At 39.0% G+C, this 24,618-nt stretch overlaps 12 protein-coding genes and 1 non-coding gene across 13 annotated transcripts; 8 read left to right on the forward strand and 5 right to left on the reverse strand.

The window, feature by feature from the left end:
- Positions 1-67: 67 nt before the first annotated feature.
- Positions 68-4,360, reverse strand: TSC11 (TORC2 complex subunit TSC11; the record flags this gene model as incomplete). The annotated part of the gene is made up of 1 exon (XM_033910024.1): positions 68-4,360. The coding sequence occupies one exon, from the start codon at positions 4,358-4,360 to the stop codon at positions 68-70; it is 4,293 nt and encodes a 1,430-aa protein (XP_033765915.1).
- Positions 4,361-4,652: 292 nt separating this feature from the next.
- Positions 4,653-5,154, reverse strand: AIM11 (Aim11p; the record flags this gene model as incomplete). Its single annotated transcript, XM_033910025.1, has 2 exons — positions 4,653-4,942; positions 5,019-5,154. The coding sequence occupies 2 exons, from the start codon at positions 5,152-5,154 to the stop codon at positions 4,653-4,655; spliced, it is 426 nt and encodes a 141-aa protein (XP_033765916.1).
- A 315-nt stretch (positions 5,155-5,469) lies between these two features.
- On the reverse strand, positions 5,470-6,087 carry PUP3 (proteasome core particle subunit beta 3; the record flags this gene model as incomplete). The annotated part of the gene is made up of 1 exon (XM_033910026.1): positions 5,470-6,087. One exon carries the CDS (start codon positions 6,085-6,087, stop codon positions 5,470-5,472), a length of 618 nt encoding a protein of 205 aa, XP_033765917.1.
- A 618-nt stretch (positions 6,088-6,705) lies between these two features.
- RAD51 (recombinase RAD51) lies at positions 6,706-7,908 on the forward strand (the record flags this gene model as incomplete). The annotated part of the gene is made up of 1 exon (XM_033910027.1): positions 6,706-7,908. The coding sequence occupies one exon, from the start codon at positions 6,706-6,708 to the stop codon at positions 7,906-7,908; it is 1,203 nt and encodes a 400-aa protein (XP_033765918.1).
- A 520-nt stretch (positions 7,909-8,428) lies between these two features.
- On the forward strand, positions 8,429-9,991 carry SHC1 (Shc1p; the record flags this gene model as incomplete). The annotated part of the gene is made up of 1 exon (XM_033910028.1): positions 8,429-9,991. One exon carries the CDS (start codon positions 8,429-8,431, stop codon positions 9,989-9,991), a length of 1,563 nt encoding a protein of 520 aa, XP_033765919.1.
- Positions 9,992-11,819: 1,828 nt separating this feature from the next.
- SPAR_Etrna12E lies at positions 11,820-11,891 on the forward strand. The gene has a single exon. It is a non-coding gene; the product is annotated as a tRNA-Glu (tRNA).
- Positions 11,892-12,352: 461 nt separating this feature from the next.
- Positions 12,353-14,620, forward strand: UBP9 (putative ubiquitin-specific protease UBP9; the record flags this gene model as incomplete). Its single annotated transcript, XM_033910029.1, has 1 exon — positions 12,353-14,620. The coding sequence occupies one exon, from the start codon at positions 12,353-12,355 to the stop codon at positions 14,618-14,620; it is 2,268 nt and encodes a 755-aa protein (XP_033765920.1).
- Positions 14,621-14,947: 327 nt separating this feature from the next.
- On the reverse strand, positions 14,948-15,904 carry PRS2 (ribose phosphate diphosphokinase subunit PRS2; the record flags this gene model as incomplete). The annotated part of the gene is made up of 1 exon (XM_033910030.1): positions 14,948-15,904. One exon carries the CDS (start codon positions 15,902-15,904, stop codon positions 14,948-14,950), a length of 957 nt encoding a protein of 318 aa, XP_033765921.1.
- Positions 15,905-16,415: 511 nt separating this feature from the next.
- Positions 16,416-17,168, forward strand: UBC6 (E2 ubiquitin-conjugating protein UBC6; the record flags this gene model as incomplete). The annotated part of the gene is made up of 1 exon (XM_033910031.1): positions 16,416-17,168. One exon carries the CDS (start codon positions 16,416-16,418, stop codon positions 17,166-17,168), a length of 753 nt encoding a protein of 250 aa, XP_033765922.1.
- Positions 17,169-17,357: 189 nt separating this feature from the next.
- Positions 17,358-18,650, reverse strand: AST2 (Ast2p; the record flags this gene model as incomplete). The annotated part of the gene is made up of 1 exon (XM_033910032.1): positions 17,358-18,650. The coding sequence occupies one exon, from the start codon at positions 18,648-18,650 to the stop codon at positions 17,358-17,360; it is 1,293 nt and encodes a 430-aa protein (XP_033765923.1).
- Positions 18,651-19,965: 1,315 nt separating this feature from the next.
- On the forward strand, positions 19,966-20,568 carry RPS8B (40S ribosomal protein eS8; the record flags this gene model as incomplete). Its single annotated transcript, XM_033910033.1, has 1 exon — positions 19,966-20,568. One exon carries the CDS (start codon positions 19,966-19,968, stop codon positions 20,566-20,568), a length of 603 nt encoding a protein of 200 aa, XP_033765924.1.
- Positions 20,569-21,441: 873 nt separating this feature from the next.
- SSA4 (Hsp70 family chaperone SSA4) lies at positions 21,442-23,370 on the forward strand (the record flags this gene model as incomplete). The annotated part of the gene is made up of 1 exon (XM_033910034.1): positions 21,442-23,370. The coding sequence occupies one exon, from the start codon at positions 21,442-21,444 to the stop codon at positions 23,368-23,370; it is 1,929 nt and encodes a 642-aa protein (XP_033765925.1).
- Positions 23,371-23,658: 288 nt separating this feature from the next.
- Positions 23,659-24,285, forward strand: RTT105 (Rtt105p; the record flags this gene model as incomplete). Its single annotated transcript, XM_033910035.1, has 1 exon — positions 23,659-24,285. The coding sequence occupies one exon, from the start codon at positions 23,659-23,661 to the stop codon at positions 24,283-24,285; it is 627 nt and encodes a 208-aa protein (XP_033765926.1).
- Positions 24,286-24,618: the final 333 nt, after the last annotated feature.

Raw genomic sequence — 24,618 nt, forward strand, 5'->3', positions numbered from 1 at the left:
AGGGAAGTGCCTGGATTATGGAATATTGTATCTATATACATGTATACATGCGGCCCTTTTTTCCACGCTAACGTGTAAAATTTGCCGGCCTTTTGTCCCTTTTGTTGTCGTGCCTGATGACATTTTCAAGCGCCCTATTGTTAATAAATAGTCCGCAAAGAAACTTCCTAACGTGTGGCTTGAACCGATACTTTGACATCATATTAAATACTTTGAAGAACATTTTCTCATTTTCAAAAAGCCTTGGACCATATTTATTGTTTATGTCTGTAATTTCCTTTACTGCGTGATTTGAAAGAATATGGTTGCCTAGCTGACTCACTATATTTAGTACCTTGCTCTCGATCGAGTCATCGTCATTGCGGTATTGTGTAGCATAGGGAGAAGAGAGACCTTCGCTTGCGAAAAGGCTACTATTTTCATCCGAAATCGTAATACTTTGGCTTGTAATATCATTGTCGTATTTACTAACGATGATTCTTTCATTCAATGGATTTTCTGCGGTATCCTTCTCTTTGAGTAATTTGTCCAAATTAAATTCAATTGGTATGCTCTTTTCTATCAGGTCACCATCGCTTTTATTGAAAACAATCATCTCATCTGTATACTCGCCAAACGCGGACCATTTATGTTCGTTATACGAAAGAAATCTATCAAGTCTACTTGGTAGTGCGATCCCGATAGGCTCATCTTGTACACTGACACAACAATTCCACCCCATTTCGTCCAGAATTTCGCAACCTTCGCGGGTCATGCTGATTAATCCCAGAACATAAAATGCTGTAAACCTAACGCTGGTTACGCTGGTATTGTAGGCCACCTCGATAATATCTTCCACCAATGAGTAGTTATCCAATAGGCCTATCCCCAGTTCTGTAGATCCAATAAATCCAACACACCATAATGCTGCTTTTAAGTCCAAAATTTCTTGAGCATTTTCTACTGTAGCCATTTTGTTTCCATTAACGTATCTTTTTATAACGTTCATGAAAGTAACTAAATCTCCCGTTTGGCTTAATAGTAATATTCCGTCTTCTGTTTTCGTTAGACTCTCATAAAAATGTAATGGTAGGCGACCCTTTTGTTGAAATGTGAGGGACTTCGCATTGATTGATTCATTTTTCTTCAAAAATTCCTCCACAATATGAACATATTCGATGTTTTTTTTGGATAACCACGAATCCCTTTCCTCCTTCACAAAATTGATTTCGTTCAGCAACTGGAACCCGTATGGACGACTCAACAATTCGAAAAGTATTGGAGACCTGATAAATACCATTTGGTTCAAAAACATCCTAAGTGAGGTACCCAGTTCTTCAGAGCCATTTCCTGCAACGATACATTCATATAAAGCTTGATCCGCCACAGCGACTACGCTGGGGCTCAAATCGTATAATTGTCTCGTTAGCATTTCCATTTTGAATTGCTGTAGTTTGGTTTTATTCGCTTTCAGCTTAAGATCACTTTCTTTCGTGGACAACAGTTCCTTTAATTTATCGCCTATATGCTTTGTGGCTTCAATCCTAACTTTCTCATTGGCGACAACAAGGGCCTTGCCAATAATGACTCGGCAATGTGACGAATATTTCAAATCTAATTCCGGTATTGTTAATAATAAAAATTCAAGCCCCAGTTTCGATTCAAATTGAAACATCTTATATATAACGGTGAAGAAATTCCACCTTGTCAGGATATGAACTCCATTCTTTGATTGCGTCAATATTCCAATGAATTTGAAGTAGCCAAATATTATTTTTTCTCGTAGTTTATTCTTGTTGAAGATGTTACCTGATATATTTCCCTCCATTGCTCTAAACATTAAAGATGCCAGTTGCGGTATAATTTTAGTATCATCCATAAGAATTTTCATTCCTTCCGGGGTTGCCGTGAGTGTTTTGAAAAACTGGCATCCAACTTGCACGTACTTTTGAGATAACTTTGCACCTTTATTGACATTGGAAAATCTCAATCTAAGTGGTCTGTAAAACACTAATAATCTTCTAATGAACTTAGTTGATTTAACCAATTCTTCCAGTTGCTTTTTATTTAGTAACGGTCCTTCAAGTAATTCGTTAATTATGTTCCAATTCCACCGCGTAAAATCTTTTGTTTGTAAAACTTTAGAGTCATAAACCATTCTTCTAAATCGGAAATCATCCACTTCACGAAGAAGAGTATTCTCTTTGATATTTTTGGAAAACGATTTTATATTTTGAGCATAATCAATGCCTGACATGCCTATTGTATTTCTATTTCTATTCATTCTATAAGCAATTTTCTTGAACTGGAATGTTTCGTTCACGTAAGTGAAGTTTTCCTTGGAAATTGGTTTTGATACTGAAGTATACTTGTTGTCGACTAAATTCATCCTTAAATTGAAATATTCAGTAAGAAGATATCTGCCCTTTGCCACCAGATGGTCATCTCTATCCTCTTCGCTCAAAAGCTGAAGGAGATGGGGTACAAATTCTGAGTTCTCTAGAATTAGCACGATTAACGCTAACCTTTGATTCACGGACATACATTCTTTGTAATACTGAGATGGGATTGGTTTGAAAGAATGAGAATGTCTGCCCCTTGGCTTGTATGGTAGTGGTTTGATTTTCAAAACATCAAGAAAGATATCAATGAGGTATTGGGCGCATATCGGAATTTGAAAGAATGATACCAATTGTTTGAGCGGTTTGAAATTGTTGTTGGAAAAAAGCATAAAGCCATTGTAGCTGTTCAAAGTTATTGAGATAAGTGTAGAAGCGTTTTGCATTTTTTCCACATTAACGGTTGATTTTGTATTTGTATCGGAAAAGACCGTGGTTAACACAGATACATTGAAATCTTCCAGGAAATACTGCCTTGTCTTGTTGGTAGCCATTAATTGTAAAATAGTGTCAAGTATTACCGACGCGAGTGGAAAAGAAGTATAATCTTGTAAAAATCCCTCGATTACTCTCATACCACGGCATTCTTTAACCATTTTTGGGGCGACAAAACAAAGCTCCAACAGAGTTTCCAATGCCATGTGCCTTAAGGAGTCTTCAGGTTTTTCAACACAGCTTATTATAGCTTGCATAACTCCTTGTGTAACGCCATTGCTATATTCAATGAATCTTCGTACTATTTTCAAGGCTTGTTCCCTTTCTATTTGATAAGAATTGTCCTTCGCAAGGGAAATTATTATAAATGCATCCAACCTTAGCTCTAACAACTCGTCAATGAAGCTCGAACTATTGATTAAGTAGCGACATACTCTGTAAGCAGATGCTGCAATAAGTTTGCTTCCATTAAGGAGTAGATTTTGAATTGATGACATAAATGAAGTTAGGACTAGATCTTTTCTTATCTCCGAATGTTCTTTCAACAAAGTGACAAGGCCATTTGCTTTTTGGGCAATAAAATCAGGGTTGACATTCTTTTCTTGAAAACTTTGCATATAATCGCTTACAAGCCATGTGGCTGCTTCAGTTGTTGTGGATGTGAAGATTTGATTTTCGTTTTCAAGAACGCCATGGTCTTTTTCAGTATCATCCGTTAACTGTACTTTATTAGAATTATCTAAATCTGGAGTGGAAAGTGTAGAAGTATTTTCGTTATTCCGTGAGTTGACGGTGCTATTGCGATTTAAGTTCTGTTGGCTGTTACGTTCAGTTCCTGAAGTGGGAGTCGTGAGATAGTCGTCATCAAGGGTAACTTGATCTGTCAGACTGTTGTGGTCGTCCAATTCTTCACTATCGTTATTTTGGCGATCATCGTTTCTGATGCTTCCTACGTCAGCCTTTATTGAACTGGATGCTGTGAGTGACCTTTGTCTTTTCTTATCAAATTGTTGTTTAAGGTCGAAAATATGCCGCTCAACTCTTTTTATCGAGTTGTCAATTTCTCTAAGCTGCGTATTGGCTCTAATTCTCATTGAGTGTTTTTGTAAATGATTTGTAGAGTAAGATCCAGAGTAGATATCAGATATTGTAGAATCCCGAAGATGTTCGATATCGTCTTTCTTCTTGCGCAATCGAGCCAGTTCTTGGTATTGATTGTTTATTTCGGATTTCAGATTTAAAAGTGTTTTAGTCATTGTGCTTCTCGTTCGTCTTGCCAATAGGGGACTGGTCGGTGAAGGTGCACTATTTTCTAGCTTCTTGGTAGAGATAAATGAGGTCGAAAGCACCAGGTTTTGTTTATTTCTTTTGGAGCTTTCATTCATTATAGTTGATGGACTGCTGGAGGTGATATTCTTGGCGCTTGAGGTTTGGGTATTCGAGTTATCACGGCTATGTCTTGGGGTTAACAGTGGAGTGGTATTTGTTACTGAACGGTGCCGACTTGAAAGAGGGCTACTCTGTTTCGTACTGTGAGGTATGCTCATTGTGAATCTCAAAAATTGACAGAGTGGTACAGCACGAAGCGACCTACCTAGCGTGTAGACCTACAATTTGAGGGTACCTTAGTTATTTCCGAGAACAATAGAAACTGATCGATATTTCATCTTCCTTTTCGCCGATGGATCAATCAATTTTCAAGAGAACGTAAAAAAGAAAAAGACTGCAGTATGAATAAATGAAAGGATGTATACAGATACACGAATACGTGACCAGCTGGCAACAGCTTGTAATTATATTATTATTTACAGTTTAAAAAGGTTGAGCCAATATGTAGTGCTACTTGTTGTTTTCGCTCGACAGTAGGTCTTGCAATTGCCTAGTCAATTTGGCGGTTTCCTCGTCCATGCTTGTATCAGTGTCCAAAGTTTGTGGAAGATCCATAAGCTCTCTAGTCTTAAAGACAAACTCTCTTGCTGTTGAAATATCAAGTGCCCAACAAAATCCGAATATTAATGTGCTGAACGTCCCTAATGAAGCAGCGGATGCAAATGTTAATGCAGACATGGCTTCATTCCTTTGGGAAAATGGTGGGAGCTTGTAGTTTTGTTGGAACATAGTGGGAACATCTGCTTTCGATAAACGTTGTTAGTAAAAAGATTTCTTTCATTCCTGTTACTACCAGTAATAGGACAAATTACATACATTTTCGTACTTTTATGGCCCTGGAGATTAGCCTCATGGTGATCAGGGTGAAAGCGGCCGCACCATAAAATTTGGCCATTTGGAGAACCCTCCGTTTCTTGTACTCCTTCTTCTCTTCGGCCATAGTACCGTTCATTGATGAAGTGGTCGAACTAATTGCGGATAAGCCTGTCAAGATATTAATTTCTCTATTCTAGTAAGTACTAAATGCGTCTGTTTTTTCAAGAGAATCGCGGATGGTGAATAACGCTTTTCCTTTAAAAAGTACAGCCAGCAAACAGCTGCTGAGGTCTTCAACTGACTTTATGCATTTTAGTATTTATATATTCATTCGATCTATTCTGTTTATTTAGAAATTAAAGATGAGTAAGATGCGGAAATTTTTTGATGTTCCGGTGATATTTTGTATTGGGTTCTCTTTTTTTGGGGCCGTGGCATTGTCTTGAACCGATCAATCTTGCCTCATTTTCAAGTATCTCTTCACCACTTCGTCCTTCTTGATAATGTATACTACAGCCCCCCAGCCTGACAGAGCGTCACGGTCGGCAGCATTTAGTAGGGCCTGACTTATGGTTTCGAAAAGATCCTCCGGCTCTAGGTTAGGTTCGTACAGGGACTCACACATACCGAACAGTTGGTCGGATGCAGTGCCACTAACGATGAAATCCTTGGCCTCGTCGATACAGCCGATGAGATCAAATCCCGCAATAAAGGGCTTCCCAGACTTGGAATTGATACCTGCCACCACTGGCCCCACAAAGTATGGACCGAACCTTCTTTCATAAAGTGAACTCGACACTAATTGAGTAAACGTCTCAGGCTCAATGGCTCTTTCTTCCTTCAACTTATATAGGTTCGTCTTGTAGCGGAACATCTCGTTCAGAGTAGTTACGTCGGTAGCCAGACCGGTAATCCCCAAGAACACATGCCCATAGTGAAAGATTTTTTCAAACTTGTTCGACACACCTAGTGACTGGCTTCCGAGACGCAAATCACAGGCAATCGCCACACAGTCTTTGCCTGTCATCGCAACGACGATACCACCGTTAATAGAACTTGGATCCGACATTTTTATACTTTTTTCGTTATTCAATATTCTCAGAACAATTTGCAAGCAATGCACTCCACTTTAAACCACAATCCAAAACTTGTTCAACAACTTCCCGTTTCTAATTGGCCTCTACTTTATGCCAGAAACTCTTTCTTCCTCTCTTTCATTTCTTCGCCCCTGCATTTGCACTTTTTTTGCCACCGGCAATGCCATCTGGTCACATGACCGTACTACGTTAATAGTGATCTGGCTCATCACTACCATAAAATAGACCGAAATGGAACGAAATGGACCAATATCAGTGTTCAACGACTTCTATCTTGGTTATCCTGTGACACGTGGCCTTCTTGAAACATCATGGTCAGTTTTATTAATGTCATGGCACCATCCTACCAGGTCCCATGGATACAACATACTTCGTTACCCTATGCTACGCGTCATTTCCGCTATTTCTGCCCTGGTTTGTTTACAGTACGCGTGGTGGGACCATAAAGGGGAATAGTGGGGACTGGAGAAAAAATTTTCTCTCAGTTCCTCTATCTTCCGTAGTTTCCAGTCAGTATACTAGTTGCTAAGTGGAGCGACAAAGATCACACCCAGTTATTTGTTAAAGGCTTACTAGTTTGTTATCGTCGTATGTCACAAGTTCAAGAACAACATATATCAGAGTCACAGCTTCAGTACGGGAACGGTTCGTTAATGTCCACTGTACCAGCAGACCTTTCACAGTCCGTCGTTGATGGAAACGGCAACGGTGGCAGCGATGATATTGCCGCCACCAACGGCTCCGGCGATGGTGGTGGGTTGCAGGAGCAAGTTCTAGCGCAAGGTGAGATGGAGGATGAAGCATACGATGAAGCTGCCTTGGGTTCGTTTGTACCCATAGAGAAACTGCAAGTGAACGGAATTACTATGGCAGATGTGAAAAAACTAAGGGAGAGCGGGTTGCACACGGCTGAAGCGGTCGCGTATGCTCCCAGAAAGGATTTATTGGAAATCAAAGGTATATCGGAAGCTAAGGCAGACAAGTTGCTTAATGAAGCGGCAAGGCTGGTGCCCATGGGATTTGTCACAGCAGCTGATTTCCATATGAGAAGATCGGAGCTGATTTGTTTGACAACAGGATCTAAGAATTTGGACACGCTTTTGGGTGGTGGTGTGGAAACTGGTTCCATTACTGAGCTTTTTGGTGAATTCAGAACAGGTAAGTCCCAACTATGTCACACTTTGGCCGTGACATGCCAAATTCCATTGGATATTGGTGGTGGTGAAGGTAAGTGTTTGTATATCGATACGGAAGGTACTTTCAGACCGGTAAGATTAGTTTCCATAGCTCAGCGGTTCGGATTAGACCCGGATGATGCTTTGAACAATGTTGCGTATGCAAGAGCCTATAACGCTGACCATCAGCTAAGACTTCTGGACGCCGCTGCCCAAATGATGAGTGAATCCCGGTTTTCCTTGATCGTGGTGGATTCTGTTATGGCCCTTTACCGTACAGATTTTTCTGGTCGTGGTGAATTGAGCGCAAGACAAATGCATTTAGCCAAATTTATGCGTGCTTTACAAAGATTGGCTGACCAATTTGGTGTCGCAGTCGTTGTCACTAACCAAGTGGTCGCCCAAGTTGATGGTGGCATGGCTTTCAACCCAGATCCAAAGAAGCCAATCGGTGGTAATATTATGGCACATTCTTCTACCACGAGACTAGGCTTCAAGAAGGGTAAGGGATGTCAAAGATTATGCAAAGTTGTTGACTCACCTTGCTTGCCAGAGGCCGAATGTGTGTTTGCAATCTACGAAGATGGTGTTGGTGACCCCAGAGAAGAAGACGAGTAATTATTCCCCCTCTTGTCTCTATTTACATCCACAGGTTTACTTTCAATTCTCCTCCTTGTCATAGGTTGCGTTCCGTACTTTTTTATCTTCATTTCTGTCCACTGTCTTAGATTTTTGCATATATTTCGTCATATCTATCCCGCGACCCTACCACGGTCCTGCTTTTTTTTTCAGTTCTTTTAAATAACTCTCTTATTGTCACCTATTAAATATATGTATTTTTTTCTACTCTACTTCTTTCCGATGACTACTTTTTCTTACAGGGTCCGTGCGGCTTTATCCTTTTAGGGGAGTGAAGAGAAAAATTTTCTAATGATGTCGCCATCCTCTTATAAGACCAACGCAAAATACTATACTCTCCTTCACGCCAATGATTTTTCCTGTTTTCATTTCAACCTTTTAAATTGAATGTAAATTGTACTTGAAAAAAAAAAAAGAATAGAACAACACTTTTAGCAGCGGCAAGAGAGTACGTTGAACACAACGAGTATTCTTTCGTTAAAATCAGGCAGTACCCATAATGTCCATGGCCATTTGCTCAAATACCCCTGGTGCATACCCTGAAATTGGACTCTGTAATGAGGTCGATAAACAGTTGAAATCAGGCGGATTCTCCTCTGATTCTTCTTTGATATTAAATAAACCAGAAGTTCACCAACACTGGTCTTCCGCTTCATCTCATATTTCACGCTCAAGTGATGTGTATACAAATGGCAAAGAAGAAATTTCATCTGTTGTTGGTGAGGACACAACGGACACTGACCCTTTCCCCTCATTGGTCGAAAAATATAACTCTTTTCCCACGAGAAAGAGTCTTTCCGAACAGAACGAATTCGATGATGATGTTGATGACGACGTTTCTTCCTCACCAGAGCAAAAATCACAAGGTTCTCGTGAAATTGAAATTCCTTCTGAAATTTCTTCTGAAATTTCTTCTGAAATTTCTTCTGAAATTCTAAATAGCACATCGCCAGACGGTACTTCAGAGTTTCACGACTTCGCTGAACCACCTCCCTCTCAGAATCAATCTGTCGCTCTCTCTTTCAGTCAATCAAATGATTTGGATTTTTTGAATAATCCAAGCGGATCGGGCTCTTCGAATGACATTAATAGAAGCTCGAGCTCCCTATCACTTCCCAAACACGTGTCATTAGACTTTAACGTTTACAATAGCCTTTGCTGCACAAACGAGGCCATTGCGTCAGAATCGCATAATGTGGCTAAATTTCACCTTGGAAAGGAAAATAAAAAGAGCTTGTTACCAAGATGGAAAACTATTGAGATGTACGGAGAAGCGGTTAAGAAAACTCAAGACATATATTCCAATTTTCAGTATGCGCAATACATTTTAAAGGTAGGGTTGGACACAGAAAAACTACACGAACTCGTCAAGGAGCGGGAGGATGGGAATGATAGCTTCACTATTGATTTTTTGAAGGAATCTCTAGTGAACGACGCGAAAGTGATTTTGAAGAGACTAAGTGCCATTGGATATCCTGATGCACAATACCTTTTAGGTGACGCTTACTCCTCTGGAGTTTTCGGTAAAATAAAGAATAGAAGGGCATTTCTTTTGTTCTCCGCTGCAGCCAAAAGATTACACATTGAAAGTGTTTACAGAACCGCTATTTGCTATGAGTGCGGCTTGGGTGTAACAAGAAATGCACCGAAGGCGGTTAATTTCTTGACCTTCGCAGCAACTAAGAACCATCCAGCAGCAATGTACAAATTAGGAGTATATTCGTATCATGGTTTGATGGGCCTTCCTGATGATATTTTAACAAAAATGGATGGTTATAGATGGTTGCGAAGGGCTACGTCCATGGCCAGCAGCTTAGTTTGTGGTGCTCCTTTTGAATTGGCCAATATTTATATGACAGGATATAAAGATCTTATCATTTCAGATCCAGATTATGCTATGGAATTGTACAAGAAGGCAGCGGTCCTAGGGCATGCTGAATCGGCAAGAATATTAGAAGAAGCTCGCAGAAATGGAGAGTTTGTTCCGCAGGAACATCCTGGTTCGGCACAAAAATATCGTAAAACCTCCGATGAAGCTGTGGCGGCCAGAAAGTTGATCTAATAGATAAAGCACAGACTTCTTTAAAATTTTCTTCTTTTGTTCTTGTTTTTTCACAAATTGTGAAAGTTCCATTAACTTTAGGATTTTGTTTGATCGAAAATAGACTAATCTTCACATCCTTCGTTACTTTTGAATATATTGTTTTGCTGTATATCGAATAAATAAAACTTGACTAAACTTTTTTCGTTATTTAAACGGCAGATTTCTGTGTCCTAGTTTTAGAGGTGTATTCCAACTCTTTTTTTCGTTAGCACGGTGGCATTAGTTATATTACAGAGTATTTAACTTACGGCTTTCTGTAGTCCGACCACATACGATATTATAATCATTTTAAACCTTTTCCATCGTGGGAAGTAGTAACTGGATATTGTTCAACACGTATACTTTCATTCATTTCACGTCACGATACCGCGATTGGCCGCTAATAAGACGATAAATAATTTTCTGACCTTGATGTTTTGTCTTTGAAATATTTATATTTTGTTAAGCAAATTTGGCATCAATACGGCGGTCCCGCTCCTCAGCCCAAAAGAACAAAGAAGAAAGATAATGATAACAAACTGTATGCTATTAACAGCACCTATAAAATGATCCTTTACAGTATGATGGTAAAAACATGCCCTCAAACATCTGTAGAATGGAAACAGCATTCAACAAGAGAACAATAATTTTTTATATAATTATGAATTTATAATCTCAATGATGAATAAAATACAATATATTAATAAATGTTTAAAGGTGCCAATATTCGTCTTCTCGCTAAATTGCGAATGTTACTAAATAGTTACACACAGGGTGGAAAATCACATTTGTTCTGTAATTGTTTCGTTAACATTACATCTAGCGTGAACAGCCAAACAAAACTTTCATCATTTTCATAGCCTAATTTTTAAGTCAGATTATTCCGTAAATGATTGCACATTAAAAGCAAGAAAGGCCAGCGACATTCAAAAAAAAGCTTAATTGCTATATACTTTTTCTTGCAGTAATCACCAGGCGAAGTTTGACAAAATACTCCTCGTAAAAGAGCTAAGAAAAATTCTGGGCAATGAATGAACCAGGTTTTAAAAGCAATAACCTAAGCATCTTAATAAAGTTCCTTTGCCACAGGAACTTATGATCGGCATAGAGTGCTTAGCGCCACCTTTTTTCTTCATGAATATAATTCAAGTGTTTGATATGGAGCTATTGTATGACGTTCACGAGACGACAAATACACATCCGTTGATCAGATAGGCAACAGCACCTGCTTCAGCCTTCTGTAGGATAACTTCAGAGGGAACGATTAACCACTTTTCGAGATGAAATGCCAATTCATCCTGAGACCAGAATAATTTGCACTTTTAGCCGGTTTTACATAATTAAACTTTAACTATAGAGTGAACTGAGGTGTGGTGAATATTGAGATAATTTTTGGGATTCCATTGTCGATAATGAGAATTGGGTGAATAATTAGATAATTGTTGGGATTCCATTGTTACTAAAGGCTATAATATTATGTATATAGAATATACTAGAAGTTCTCCTCGAGGATATAAGAATCCACAAAAAGGCGTCGATAATTCTACAAAATAATAATAATATTTCTTCTTTCGTTTTATATGTTGTCATTCATTATCCTGTTACATTATCAATCCTTGCATTTCAGCTTCCATTAGATTTGGTGACTGTTTCTCAATCTTTATCTCATCTTTTTACACCGCATGTGATATTATACTACTAAATAGATGATATTAGAATTTCATCCAACAAGAAGCGCAAACAGTTGACTTGCGCTTTTTGTTGTAATGAGGAAGCCTTCTTTCATCAATTTTCTAACCAATTAGTTTCCGATATAGTGTAACGGCTATCACATCACGCTTTCACCGTGGAGACCGGGGTTCGACTCCCCGTATCGGAGTTTCTTTTTAAGTACTGGCCTAGTGATATCGCAGGGTGTCAGGAGCTATTATCACAACAAACCAACGCGGTTCGTACCTCAATTGTCCCTAAGTGAAAGAAAAAGCACTTAGGCCACTGTACGCTATATATACTTTACGTGCGGTTTTTACCCCGGAATTCGCGTTTCTTAATGTCAATGCGCGATTTCTATTATAGTTTAAAAACGTTGCACTCTGCTCTTTTCCAAACGATATGACGCCCCCCACAAAAAACTGTTTCTCTTGCATTCAATAAGATCGATCGAAGCTGTGTTTGGAACTTCCGATTTTATTAAACTTCTAGGGGCGAGCTCAACCTTTCGCTTGAACAAGCTTGCATGTGTCGTAAACTTTAGCTCGATCCTTGAAAAGTATTCGCACTATCAATAATAAACAGAAAATAAGAACAGTTACCAAGGCCAGCGAGTCTTCCATATGAAAAATGATAAAAAGATGGTTATCTGTGAATAAAAAAAAGTCACACTCAGAGAAAAGTACGCAAAGCAATGGTGAAATCAGTCGGGTAGCGATTAGCTTGAAGAAGACGAGAGGTTCTAGAGATCCATCCATAGCAAAATCATCGAGTACTAAGAGTAGTACATCAAGCCTACCTTCTAATCCTGCGAGCCATGAAAGGAAAAGCAAATTGAGCAGTCAATCGGATAACCTCACGGGGAATAAACATTACCATGACTATTATCGGAATACGGAAAATAGTGCAGATGAAAGAGAATACAATTCTTCTACCACATATGAAGATCGAGCGTTGGATACAGAGTCCTCTATCCTTTTCACTACTATGACAGATTTAATGCCATATGGGGACGGTTCCAATAAGGTGTTCGGATATGAAAATTTTGGGAATACTTGCTATTGCAACTCTGTTCTGCAATGCCTTTATAATATCTCCGAATTCAGATGTAATGTGCTGCGATATCCTGAAAGAATAGCTGCAGAAAACAGAACACGCAAAAGTGACTTGAAGGGCTCAAAAGTTAGGCTATTTACCAATGAAAGTTTCGAAACGGCCGCTAATGGCGGAAATTCTAATACGGGGTACCAAAGCAATGATAATGAAGATGCACACAACCACCACCACCTTCAGCAAAGCGATCAAGATAACTCTTCTTCTTCTACTCAGGAAAAACAGAATAATTTTGAAAGAAAAAGGAACTCGTTTATGGGTTTTGGAAAGGCCAAATCAAACTATAAAGACTCTACAAAGAAAGATGATAACAATGAGATAGAACAGCCCCAGCCTATTCACACAGTTGTCATGGCCTCAGATACACTAACAGAAAAGCTTCACGAAGGCTGTAAAAAAATTATTGTTGGAAGGTCGCTCTCAAAGCAGAGCGATTTCTTATCAAAAGCTTCAACTACAGATTGCCCAGCAAACTCGCATTGTCAATGTGATTTACAAAGCGGTAGAAATGCTTCGGCGGGTGATGATAACCTCGTTAACCCTGAAAGCTGTAATGATACTGTCAACGGCTCTAATTATAGTAAAGGGAATACGTTTCCAACAAGTGAACAAAGAAAAAAAGCGGCTTTGGTTAGAGGCCCTGTTCTTAACGTAGATCATTTACTTTATCCAACTGAGGAAGCCACCCTTTACAATGGGCTAAAAGACATATTCGAGTCTATTACTGAGAATTTGTCACTAACAGGTATTGTTTCGCCTACAGAGTTTGTCAAGATTTTAAAAAAAGAAAATGTTTTGTTCAACACCATGATGCAACAAGATGCCCACGAATTTTTAAACTTTTTATTGAACGATTTCAGTGAGTATATTCAACGGAATAATCCAAATGTGAAATTCGGGCCACAAAAAGATAGGAATAACGTCAGCGACAACTTTATAACGGATTTGTTCAAAGGTACTTTAACGAATAGAATCAAATGTTTAACTTGTGACAATATCACCTCGAGAGATGAACCCTTTTTAGATTTCCCAATAGAGGTACAAGGTGATGAAGAGACTGATATTCAGAAGATGTTGAAAAGCTATCATCAACGAGAGATGTTGAACGGGGTTAACAAATTTTATTGCAACAAATGTTATGGTTTACAAGAGGCAGAACGTATCGTTGGCTTGAAGCAACTGCCCCATATTCTTTCACTGCATTTGAAAAGATTCAAGTATTCTGAAGAGCAGAAGTCAAACATCAAACTTTTCAATAAAATACTTTATCCATTGACCTTAGATGTTTCTTCCACTTTTGATACATCAGTATCCAAAAAATACGAACTGAGCGGCGTCGTTATCCATATGGGAAGCGGCCCACAGCATGGTCATTACGTATGCATTTGCAAGAACGAAAAGTTTGGGTGGCTTCTGTATGACGATGAGACGGTGGAATCCATAAGAGAAGAAACCGTATTACAATTTACCGGTCATCCAAGTGACCAAACAACAGCCTATGTTTTGTTCTATAAAGAAACACAGGTTAATGAGGTCCACAATCAAAATGAGGACATAAACACTACTAATCAAGATCAAACACAAACTGACAATAATATTGAACAATTAATAAAATGCGACGATTGGTTAAGGAATCGTACACTGAAGGCAGCTGCAAATATTGAACGTAAAAAAGCCTTGAGAAATATACCCGAGATTAAGACTGCAGAAATCAAGACGCCTGTAAATGATAAAAAACACAATAAGCAAAAAAGAAAGTCGAGAATATTAAGTTTTATCAAATAAGTTGGAACGGGTTCAATACATCATGTAAATTGAGGACCAGTCTGTTCTAAAAGTCACAATATTAGTTACTTTTTTTTTTATGATTTCCACATTTCCTTCTACTGTATCGGACCTTTCGAATTTCCTTATACTTCATTTCAACTACTAGAGCAAATAATTTTCACCTATTTTCCAAAAGCAAAGGCGGCAAATCAGGAAAAATAAAGCTTTAATTATAATCTCATAGACACCAGGCGAAGCATAAGCGCTTATGCCAAATAGATATATGCATTCTTTCAAAAAATCTGTTAGTACACCTATATAAGTATATCCGTTTATGCCTCTCTTCTAAACAGGCGCATGTGTAAATAAATATGAGACTGATTCTCCGTTATGCAATCTTCTAATAGCTTCTGCAATCGTAGGGCTGATATCTACCTGATGGACGATGTCCAAATCCAAATCAACAGGTACTGTGTTGGTGCAGACAATTCTTGACAACCTACTCTTTATTAACTTCTCCCTGGCTGAGCCGGAAAATATACCATGTGTGACAATAGCAATAACCTCTTTGGCACCGTGATCCATTAACGTATCACAAGCTTTCACTAAAGTACCGCAGGTGTCTGCCATATCGTCAATTAACAAGCACGACTTGCCGCCAACATCCCCGACAAGCAGCATTCGTGAAACTTCGTTGGCTTTTTGCCTCTCCTTATGAATCAAAGCAAAATTCATATCCAGTTTATCTGCTAAGGAGGCAACTCTTTTCGCACCACCAGCATCAGGGGATACTAGTATTGCATTATTGAAATCTGTTCTGGTCCTTATATAATTTAGCACACTTGGCTCACCATATAAATTATCAACCGGGATATGGAAAAACCCTTGAATTTGTGAAGCATGGAGATCCATAGTAATGACATGATCGCAACCCGCAGTTTCTAAAAGATTGGCAATCAGCTTCGCGGTAATAGGCGCCCGGGATTTATCCTTTTTATCTTGTCTAGCATAAGGGAAGTTTGGTATGACTGCTGTAATTCTTCTGACTGACGCCGTCTTACAAGCGTGAATTAGGATGAGTAACTCCATCAGAAAATCGTTAATTTCGTGTTCTCCATACCCGGTTTGAATGATATATACGTCTTCATCACGAATGCTTTCCCCTATTGTAACAGAAGTCTCTTTATTTGAATACTGATATACTCCCACTTTAGATAACGGTATACCTAGCCTTTGAGAAATAAGCTCAGCCAACCCAGGATGTGAGTTACCAGCTAACAACTTAATACTATTTGTGGACATGTTTAGCGGAACTTACGGCAAGACAGTCCTTGACGGATCGGAAATCGTACTCTCTTTAAGCGGCCCTTCAATACCTCCTCATATCGTCTATTGTTCCAAAATTTTTTCATTGTTGAAAAATAATCACGTGCCTTGATAATTTTGCTGCGCGATTTGATAGGAAGATAGATATACGGGCACACTTGTATCTGTTCAATAGCAAACAACTTTAGAATGAGCTAAAACAACCTTTTTACTGTCTACTTCCACTCGACACCTGAGGGGGTACTCTTCTACAGCATTATTGCACTTTACGATTGGTATAGGTAGCCTCCCCAATAAAATAAGGAAATTTTGGTAATTTGTGTTCAGAAAAAGCCGAAATTGATTGCAGAGAACAGAAAGGAACTTTCTCATTATTACATTTTAGAAGCCGTGATTGAAAATACTACCATCGCATATCGCAGAAGAGACGTTAAGCATTAACTTAAAACATATTTGCAAACTACAAACTAAATACGTACAATAAGAAATGGCTACGAAGCAAGCTCATAAGAGATTAACAAAAGAGTACAAGTTGATGGTGGAAAATCCTCCTCCATATATTCTTGCCCGTCCTAATGAAGACAACATTTTAGAGTGGCACTACGTCATCACAGGCCCTGCCGATACTCCTTATAAGGGAGGTCAATATCATGGTACTTTAACTTTCCCATCTGATTATCCGTACAAGCCACCAGCTATCAGAATGATAACACCGAATGGACGTTTCAAGCCCAACACACGATTATGCCTCTCCATGAGTGATTATCACCCTGACACCTGGAATCCTGGCTGGTCTGTATCTACCATTTTAAATGGGTTACTGAGCTTCATGACTAGTGATGAAGCTACGACAGGATCGATTACCACGTCAGACCATCAAAAGAAGACATTGGCAAGGAATTCCTTAAGTTATAACACTTTTCAAAATGTTAGATTCAAATTGATTTTTCCTGAAATTGTAGAAGAAAATGTAGAAACATTAGAAAAGAGAAAATTGGTTGAAGGGGATGCTGCAAATACGGGCGATGAAACAGAAGACGCTTTTACAAAGGCTGCCAAGGAAAAAGTCATTTCTTTGGAGGAAATTCTGGATCCTGAAGACAGAATACGCGCTGAACAAGCGTTGAGACAATCAGAAATTAATTCCAAGAAAAATGGCAAAGAACCCAATGGTAGCTCTTCCATGGTTTATATTGGTATCGCTATTTTTTTGTTTTTGGTTGGCCTTTTTATGAAATGAAATAATTAAATGAACTAAACCTGAGATAAATTCTAACAACACAGAGTAAAAATCAATAGTATTATATAGACAAAACGGATCTTTTTATTATGAACATTGTAAATTATATATTTAAGTGTGTATTGACCAAAAGGCCTCAATAAAACACGTAAGTGAGATAAAAATTTGAGAAACAGAAAGCACGCTCTCCTAAAAACCTTCAACTTTCATTATAAGCTTGCCTTGAGCACGTTGTGTAGCCATATAAGAAAATGCCTCCTTAAGATTTTCCCAGGAATAAACCTTATCAACAATACAATCCACAACCCCCTCATTTAGTAGTTTGCCGCATTCGTGTATCCAATCATTGTTCTTGGAAATAATCTTGATATTCGGATCAAAGTAAAAATGAGAATAATCATATGACCATAGCATTGAGCCAAACATCTTTCTTGCATTGGCGCTAGGGTTATCCCAAGAATCAAAGACGTCTTTCTTGTAATTTCCAACATAATCACCGACCGTAGTAATATAAGCGCCCTTAGCGTGAATCAAATAACTAGAGTGACTCAAGATATCATAACCACCGATGAAGTCCAATACAGCGTTGAATTTACCCTGTGTATAATCTTCAGCTTCTTTGAGAATATCAAAATCATCATAATCCACAACTTTACCTGTCTCTAACATATGTCTAAGTGGTTTACTAGATTTTCCTCTACATGATAGATAATTTATGAAAATCATTTCATCTTTCAAATCGGGGAAATGTTCTGATAGGACCGTTGAACCATTACCTGACGTCACAACTACTAGCTTTTTAGAAACTTTATAGTAACGCTTCAATAACTGGATAACAAACATCCCTACTGAGCTTGTGCCGCCGTTTATTAAAACATTAGATTCTGTATCTAATTGACCCTTCTCCTTTAGCTGAGCTAACAGATTAAACGCTGTTCCTAAGCAAAATAAGGAACCGGCCGCCTTTTCCGGTGATAAAGTATGTTTGGGTCGCATCAAAATAGGTTCGACACGAGGATCAATCAGTAATGAACTTTGCAGGGCACCGATGGCCAACCTAGGATGGTAATAAATGCCGTACACATTGTCACCTACCTTCCATTTATTTGTCAAATTATCACCGACATGTGTTATCACTCCGCTGTATTCTCTTCCAATACCGGCTTCACCATAAATAGGCTTGCCGTAACCATTCTTAATCTTCATATCAACAGGATTCAAACCCGCATAATTCACTTGAACTACCAGTTTGTTTTTACTTATGGGCAATTTAATTTTGTTTTCATACGAAAAAGTTATGGGACCGTGTTTAGAATGGAAGACCAGTGCTTTAACAGGAATATGCCTTACATGCCTTAGCGGTCTAGCGACTCTAGACAGTGTCGGCTCATCCATAGGGATTGGCTTCGGCGCTGGGACTTCATGGTCCACTGTCAAGGCTTCTAGCTTAGGGTCTTTATTTTCTAAGATTTTTTCTGCCATCTTTCTGTGCTATTTTGAATTATGCTGTTTATTACGTCTTTACTTCTTGCGTAATGCACCTTTCAATTCAGGTAACTTTATCATGAGGCATAACCATGTATCCCCTTTCCATACTCCTCTCTGTTTATAACAAGGGCGATGCCTGAAAATCGTAATATAAATCAAATAATAACGATAAAGGGTTCATGACAGGCAAGACCAAAAAAGTGGATGCAAAACAAAGCTGAAATTAAGTTTGGCCTTCCACTGCTAGAAGAAACTGAAGCGTAATGCACAGAAAAATGCAAGTAGATAAATCATACATATTCATCTCGTTGTAAACAAATCCCATTGGAGCAGTAATTCTTAGACATGTAGCGCCTCGGAAAACAAAATAAGAATAAGAAAGATAAGCTCGAATAAGTCCGCTAGTGTACGTAGTCTATGTTCTATTTGCAGTTTTACGTGGAGTCCGCCATTATTTTTGGTTAAGGCCTTTTGAACAACAATAACCAAAGTCACATATCACCGTCATTAGGTGGAAAGTCTTCCCTGAAAAACATCATAACATCCAAGCATTTAAGACCCATACAACCTTCATATATTTCTTGCCGAGTACTAATAGTTCTCGGCGCGCAATAGGTCGATTATCCGGCGGAGCGCCAATTGAGCCTGATACAATTTTCCCAGCCCGGAGGGGGCAGAGAGGGAGGAAATGCCTTGCACAGGGGAGAGCAGTTAGCCTAACTTCGTTACGAACGGGTGTTGCTCCAGGCCAGAAGGCGTCCTGCCTAGCGTAGGCCTGATGAGCCCGTCAGTATTCCCATGCCCATCGTATTGAACTTAGTAGTGAAACTTATCACTAAAGTAGTGTTAAAAGCTATTATTTAAAAATTTGGATCGTGTACTTGGCAAACCTTGGAAGAACCTGAACACACCACGATAAAACGTATGTCCTGATACCCACCAAATGAGAAAATAGAAGGAGGAACCTAAAAGACCTGCCGGAGCCACAACTACTGGCAATATGCAGATGACGATCATAAAATTTCACATAAGCATTTTGGGCCATGAAACCACGCAATCTAACATTTGAGACTAATACTTGAGCATTAACGATGGCAAAGCCTGTCACTATTGTTGGAAAGATATTATAATGAAAGAGATACACAGAAAAATTTTTATGCTAGAATAATAATCATAGACTGAGTACGAGCAGTTGAAATAAGTCGTAACACTTAGCGAAATCGTCACTCTCTTTAGCCTTCTATCTCTATACATTCTTTCAAGAAAATAGCTTTACTAACAAGATAACAATTTTTAAAACAGTATAAAAATGGGTATTTCTCGTGATTCTCGTCACAAAAGATCAGCCACTGGTGCTAAACGTGCTCAATTCAGAAAGAAGAGAAAGTTCGAATTAGGTCGTCAACCAGCCAACACAAAAATTGGTGCTAAGAGAATCCACTCTGTCAGAACTAGAGGTGGTAACAAGAAATACAGAGCTCTAAGAATTGAAACCGGTAACTTTTCTTGGGCTTCTGAAGGTATTTCCAAGAAGACCAGAATTGCTGGTGTTGTTTACCATCCATCCAACAATGAATTGGTTAGAACTAACACTTTGACCAAGGCTGCCATTGTCCAAATTGATGCCACTCCATTCAGACAATGGTTCGAAGCTCATTACGGTCAAACCTTGGGTAAGAAGAAGAACGCCAAGGAAGAAGAAACTATTGCCAAGAGCAAGAACGCTGAAAGAAAATGGGCTGCTAGAGCTGCTTCTGCAAAGATCGAATCTTCCGTTGAATCTCAATTCAGCGCCGGTAGATTATACGCTTGTATCTCCTCCAGACCAGGTCAATCCGGTAGATGTGATGGTTACATCTTGGAAGGTGAAGAATTAGCTTTCTACTTAAGAAGATTGACTGCTAAGAAATAGAGAATAAGATAATATTTTATTACACTACATGTACAATTTTACTTATATTTTGTGTTGTCTCTTTCTGCTTATTTTCAATATTTACCATTCCATTTATAATTTGTAAAACAATTAACATAAAAGTCTTTTAAACTCTAACCAATAATATATTAAGTATCAATTGGCGAGTTAAAATATGCTCGATAGCATTTCACCGCTACATTTGTCTTGCAAGTTTTTGCTAGATGGGCTGCCTGGGTATTCTACGCAAGATTCGTCGCAATATGCGGGAAAATTTTCACCTCCTGTGATAGTTACCTACCCTTTCTATGTATTAAAACTGGATATCTATCATATTGGAAAAGACGATCAGTTGAATCTTTCCCCATAATAAGGATACTATTGTCTCTTCTCGACTGAGATTCGAAAAACCCCTCGGGTCTTGTTAGGACTAAATTATCTTTGTAGGGGTGGGATTATGTTATAATTCCGCGAGGTTTACACCAGCGATATCTCAACTCTAGCCGCATGCATTCCGGGATGTACTCTCTCACCATTGGGTGTTACTGAATCTAATAGGTTTCAAAGGGGATATCTTTTGCTCGGTGAGTTGTTACTTTTTCACTCGTGCAGTAAAGTACATTCTAGAAGTTCCTAGAACCTTATAGAACACCAAGAAAACAAAGAAGTTGAACAAAACACTAATTCAATATAATCAAGGGGTGCACTCCTTAGTTTAACATCAGCAACAAAATGTTCATATAAATAGAACAATATTCGAGCTAATAAAAGGTTGTCCAGAGGCCTATCTCTTCCTTTTCTACTTCTTTCAAATAAACCGCTAACAAAACGCAATTAACGAAAACAAAAGAAAAAATAAATAAAGAAATAATCATGTCAAAAGCTGTTGGTATTGATTTAGGTACAACATACTCATGTGTTGCTCATTTCGCGAACGATAGAGTTGAAATCATCGCTAATGATCAAGGTAATAGAACGACGCCTTCATATGTGGCTTTTACTGACACGGAAAGGCTAATTGGTGACGCTGCAAAGAATCAAGCTGCAATGAACCCACATAATACAGTATTCGATGCTAAGCGTCTGATCGGACGTAAATTTGATGACCCAGAAGTAACGAACGACGCTAAACATTACCCATTCAAGGTGGTCAACAAGGGAGGTAAACCAGTGGTGCAAGTGGAATATAAAGGTGAAACAAAGACATTTACTCCGGAAGAAATTTCCTCAATGATCTTGACGAAGATGAAAGAAACTGCTGAGAACTTCTTAGGAACAGAAGTGAAAGATGCTGTGGTAACGGTTCCAGCTTATTTTAACGATTCGCAAAGGCAGGCAACAAAAGATGCTGGTACAATCGCGGGTTTGAACGTCCTTCGTATAATTAATGAACCTACAGCGGCAGCTATTGCATATGGTTTGGACAAGAAATCGCAGAAGGAGCACAACGTCCTGATATTTGATCTAGGTGGTGGTACTTTTGATGTCTCTCTATTATCTATAGATGAAGGTGTCTTTGAGGTCAAGGCCACTGCAGGTGATACTCACTTAGGTGGTGAAGATTTCGACAGTAGACTGGTCAACTTCCTAGCGGAGGAGTTTAAGAGAAAAAATAAAAAGGATCTAACAACTAACCAAAGGTCGCTGAGAAGGTTAAGGACCGCTGCTGAAAGAGCCAAGAGGACTCTGTCCTCATCTGCACAGACATCTGTCGAAATAGATTCATTGTTTGAGGGTATTGATTTTTACACTTCAATCACGAGGGCAAGATTTGAAGAATTGTGTGCTGATTTGTTTAGATCTACATTGGAGCCAGTGGAAAAAGTTTTGGCTGATTCGAAATTAGATAAGTCACAAATTGATGAAATTGTGCTAGTCGGTGGTTCAACAAGAATTCCAAAAGTACAAAAATTGGTATCTGATTTCTTCAACGGTAAAGAACCAAACCGTTCGATTAATCCAGATGAAGCCGTCGCTTATGGTGCTGCCGTTCAGGCTGCCATCTTAACAGGTGACCAGTCGTCGACGACCCAAGATTTGCTGTTACTGGACGTTGCACCATTATCTCTAGGTATTGAAACCGCAGGTGGTATTATGACAAAGTTAATCCCAAGAAATTCAACCATTCCAACAAAAAAGTCAGAAGTTTTCTCCACCTACGCTGACAACCAACCTGGCGTTTTGATACAAGTTTTTGAAGGTGAAAGAACAAGAACGAAGGACAACAATCTACTGGGTAAATTCGAGTTGAGCGGTATCCCACCTGCTCCAAGGGGTGTACCCCAAATTGAAGTTACATTTGATATTGATGCTAATGGTATTCTGAATGTGTCTGCCGTTGAAAAAGGTACTGGTAAATCTAGTAAAATCACAATTACAAACGATAAAGGAAGATTGTCGAAGGAAGATATCGATAAAATGGTTGCTGAGGCAGAAAAGTTTAAGGCCGAAGATGAAGAGGAAGCTCAACGTGTTCAAGCTAAAAACCAGCTAGAGTCATACGCCTTTACTTTGAAGAATTCGGTGAACGAAAATAATTTCAAGGAGAAGGTAGGTGAAGAGGATGCCAAAAAATTGGAGGCTGCTGCTCAAGACGCTATAAATTGGTTAGATGCTTCACAAGCAGCCTCTACGGTGGAATACAAGGAAAGACAAAAGGAACTAGAAGGTATTGCAAACCCTATTATGAGTAAGCTTTACGGAGCTGCAGGTAGTGCTCCAGGAGCAGGGCCCGTTCCAGGTCCTGGAGCAGCTCCTACTGGTGCACCGGACAGTGGCCCAACGGTTGAAGAGGTTGATTAGGTAGGCTTTTCAAAAATGCGATGATATAACAGCGTCGCATTTTCTAGTTTCTCCGTCATACAAACTTTTTAAATATGTATATAAGAGACAGAATCAAAGAATTATCAAGTGATTAGTATCTTTATACGTTCTCATCGATCTAGTTGCTAGAGAATGGCCGAGTATCTTAACGGGACGCGATTTCGCGTTTATATATGAAGCCGAGATTGCTAAGAGAAAGCTATCGCGAACCGGTACGGATAATTAACTACTAACTGAACAAAATACGTCAAGGAGTTTTGCTTGGAAATGTACGGCAACCATAATTTGAATTCAGATGATAGTTGTTTCAATTGGAATGAAGAGAAAGCCGCAGAACCATACCGTCCAAATGTTTCTTTTGACCGGAGTTTAACACCGCAATCCTTAAGAACATCTACACATAGGTTATCAGAAGAGAAAAAACAACAAAACGGGGTCATACACATTGACGATTCCCCTTCAGTCGTTTCTGATGTAATATCAAACAGGCGAGATCGTTCACAGGATTTTTTTGGGCCTCATTCTTCATCCCCTATTGCCCCTTCTGAGCGACAACGAGCGGATCAGAGATCACGGTTGGAATCTATGAGGTCGACTAAACGTCGAGATAAAATGACCAAAATACGCGGTGGTTTAGAAAAGATGGAAGAGATGATCATGCAAGGTGAACATCTTAGAGAAATGCGAAGACTAAGACATGAAGCTCAAAAGAACACAGTACCCTCAGACATGGCTGAGTACATGGAGTGGCAAAACAACGAGGATTTGGAAGACGATGAGCTGCTTGATTTCGTTGAAAAACAAGAAACTTATAAAAAGGAATTAGAACAACTTTTGAACAATGCTAATAAAAATGTTCATGAGAACAACTCATTTCCGAACTCCTGCACATAATGGGATCATTAATATAACAGGAAGAGCCCTACCTCTAATATTCACGGGCTTAAGTGAGCTGTTGAATATAAACATCTTTCCGCATACGCTGACTATCAAGCTGGCGCTTCCTCTTTTGTTACTTTCTCCAGTAGAAAACGAAGGTGAATGGTATTGTTTCTACGTTTCTACGTCTATTCTACCGCGTTTAAGTATATATTTTGGGCTACTCAAGTTAACGGCATGTAGTCAGAATAACTTGATTTTCTGGCATTGAATCAACTAACAGGTCACCGTATGCATTCTCAGTTAGCCATGATTGACGTGCTGGAAAAGAGCAGTTTACATACACTA

The sequence above is a fragment of the Saccharomyces paradoxus genome, chromosome V (assembly GCF_002079055.1).
Source record: "Saccharomyces paradoxus chromosome V, complete sequence".
NCBI lineage: Eukaryota > Fungi > Ascomycota > Saccharomycetes > Saccharomycetales > Saccharomycetaceae > Saccharomyces > Saccharomyces paradoxus.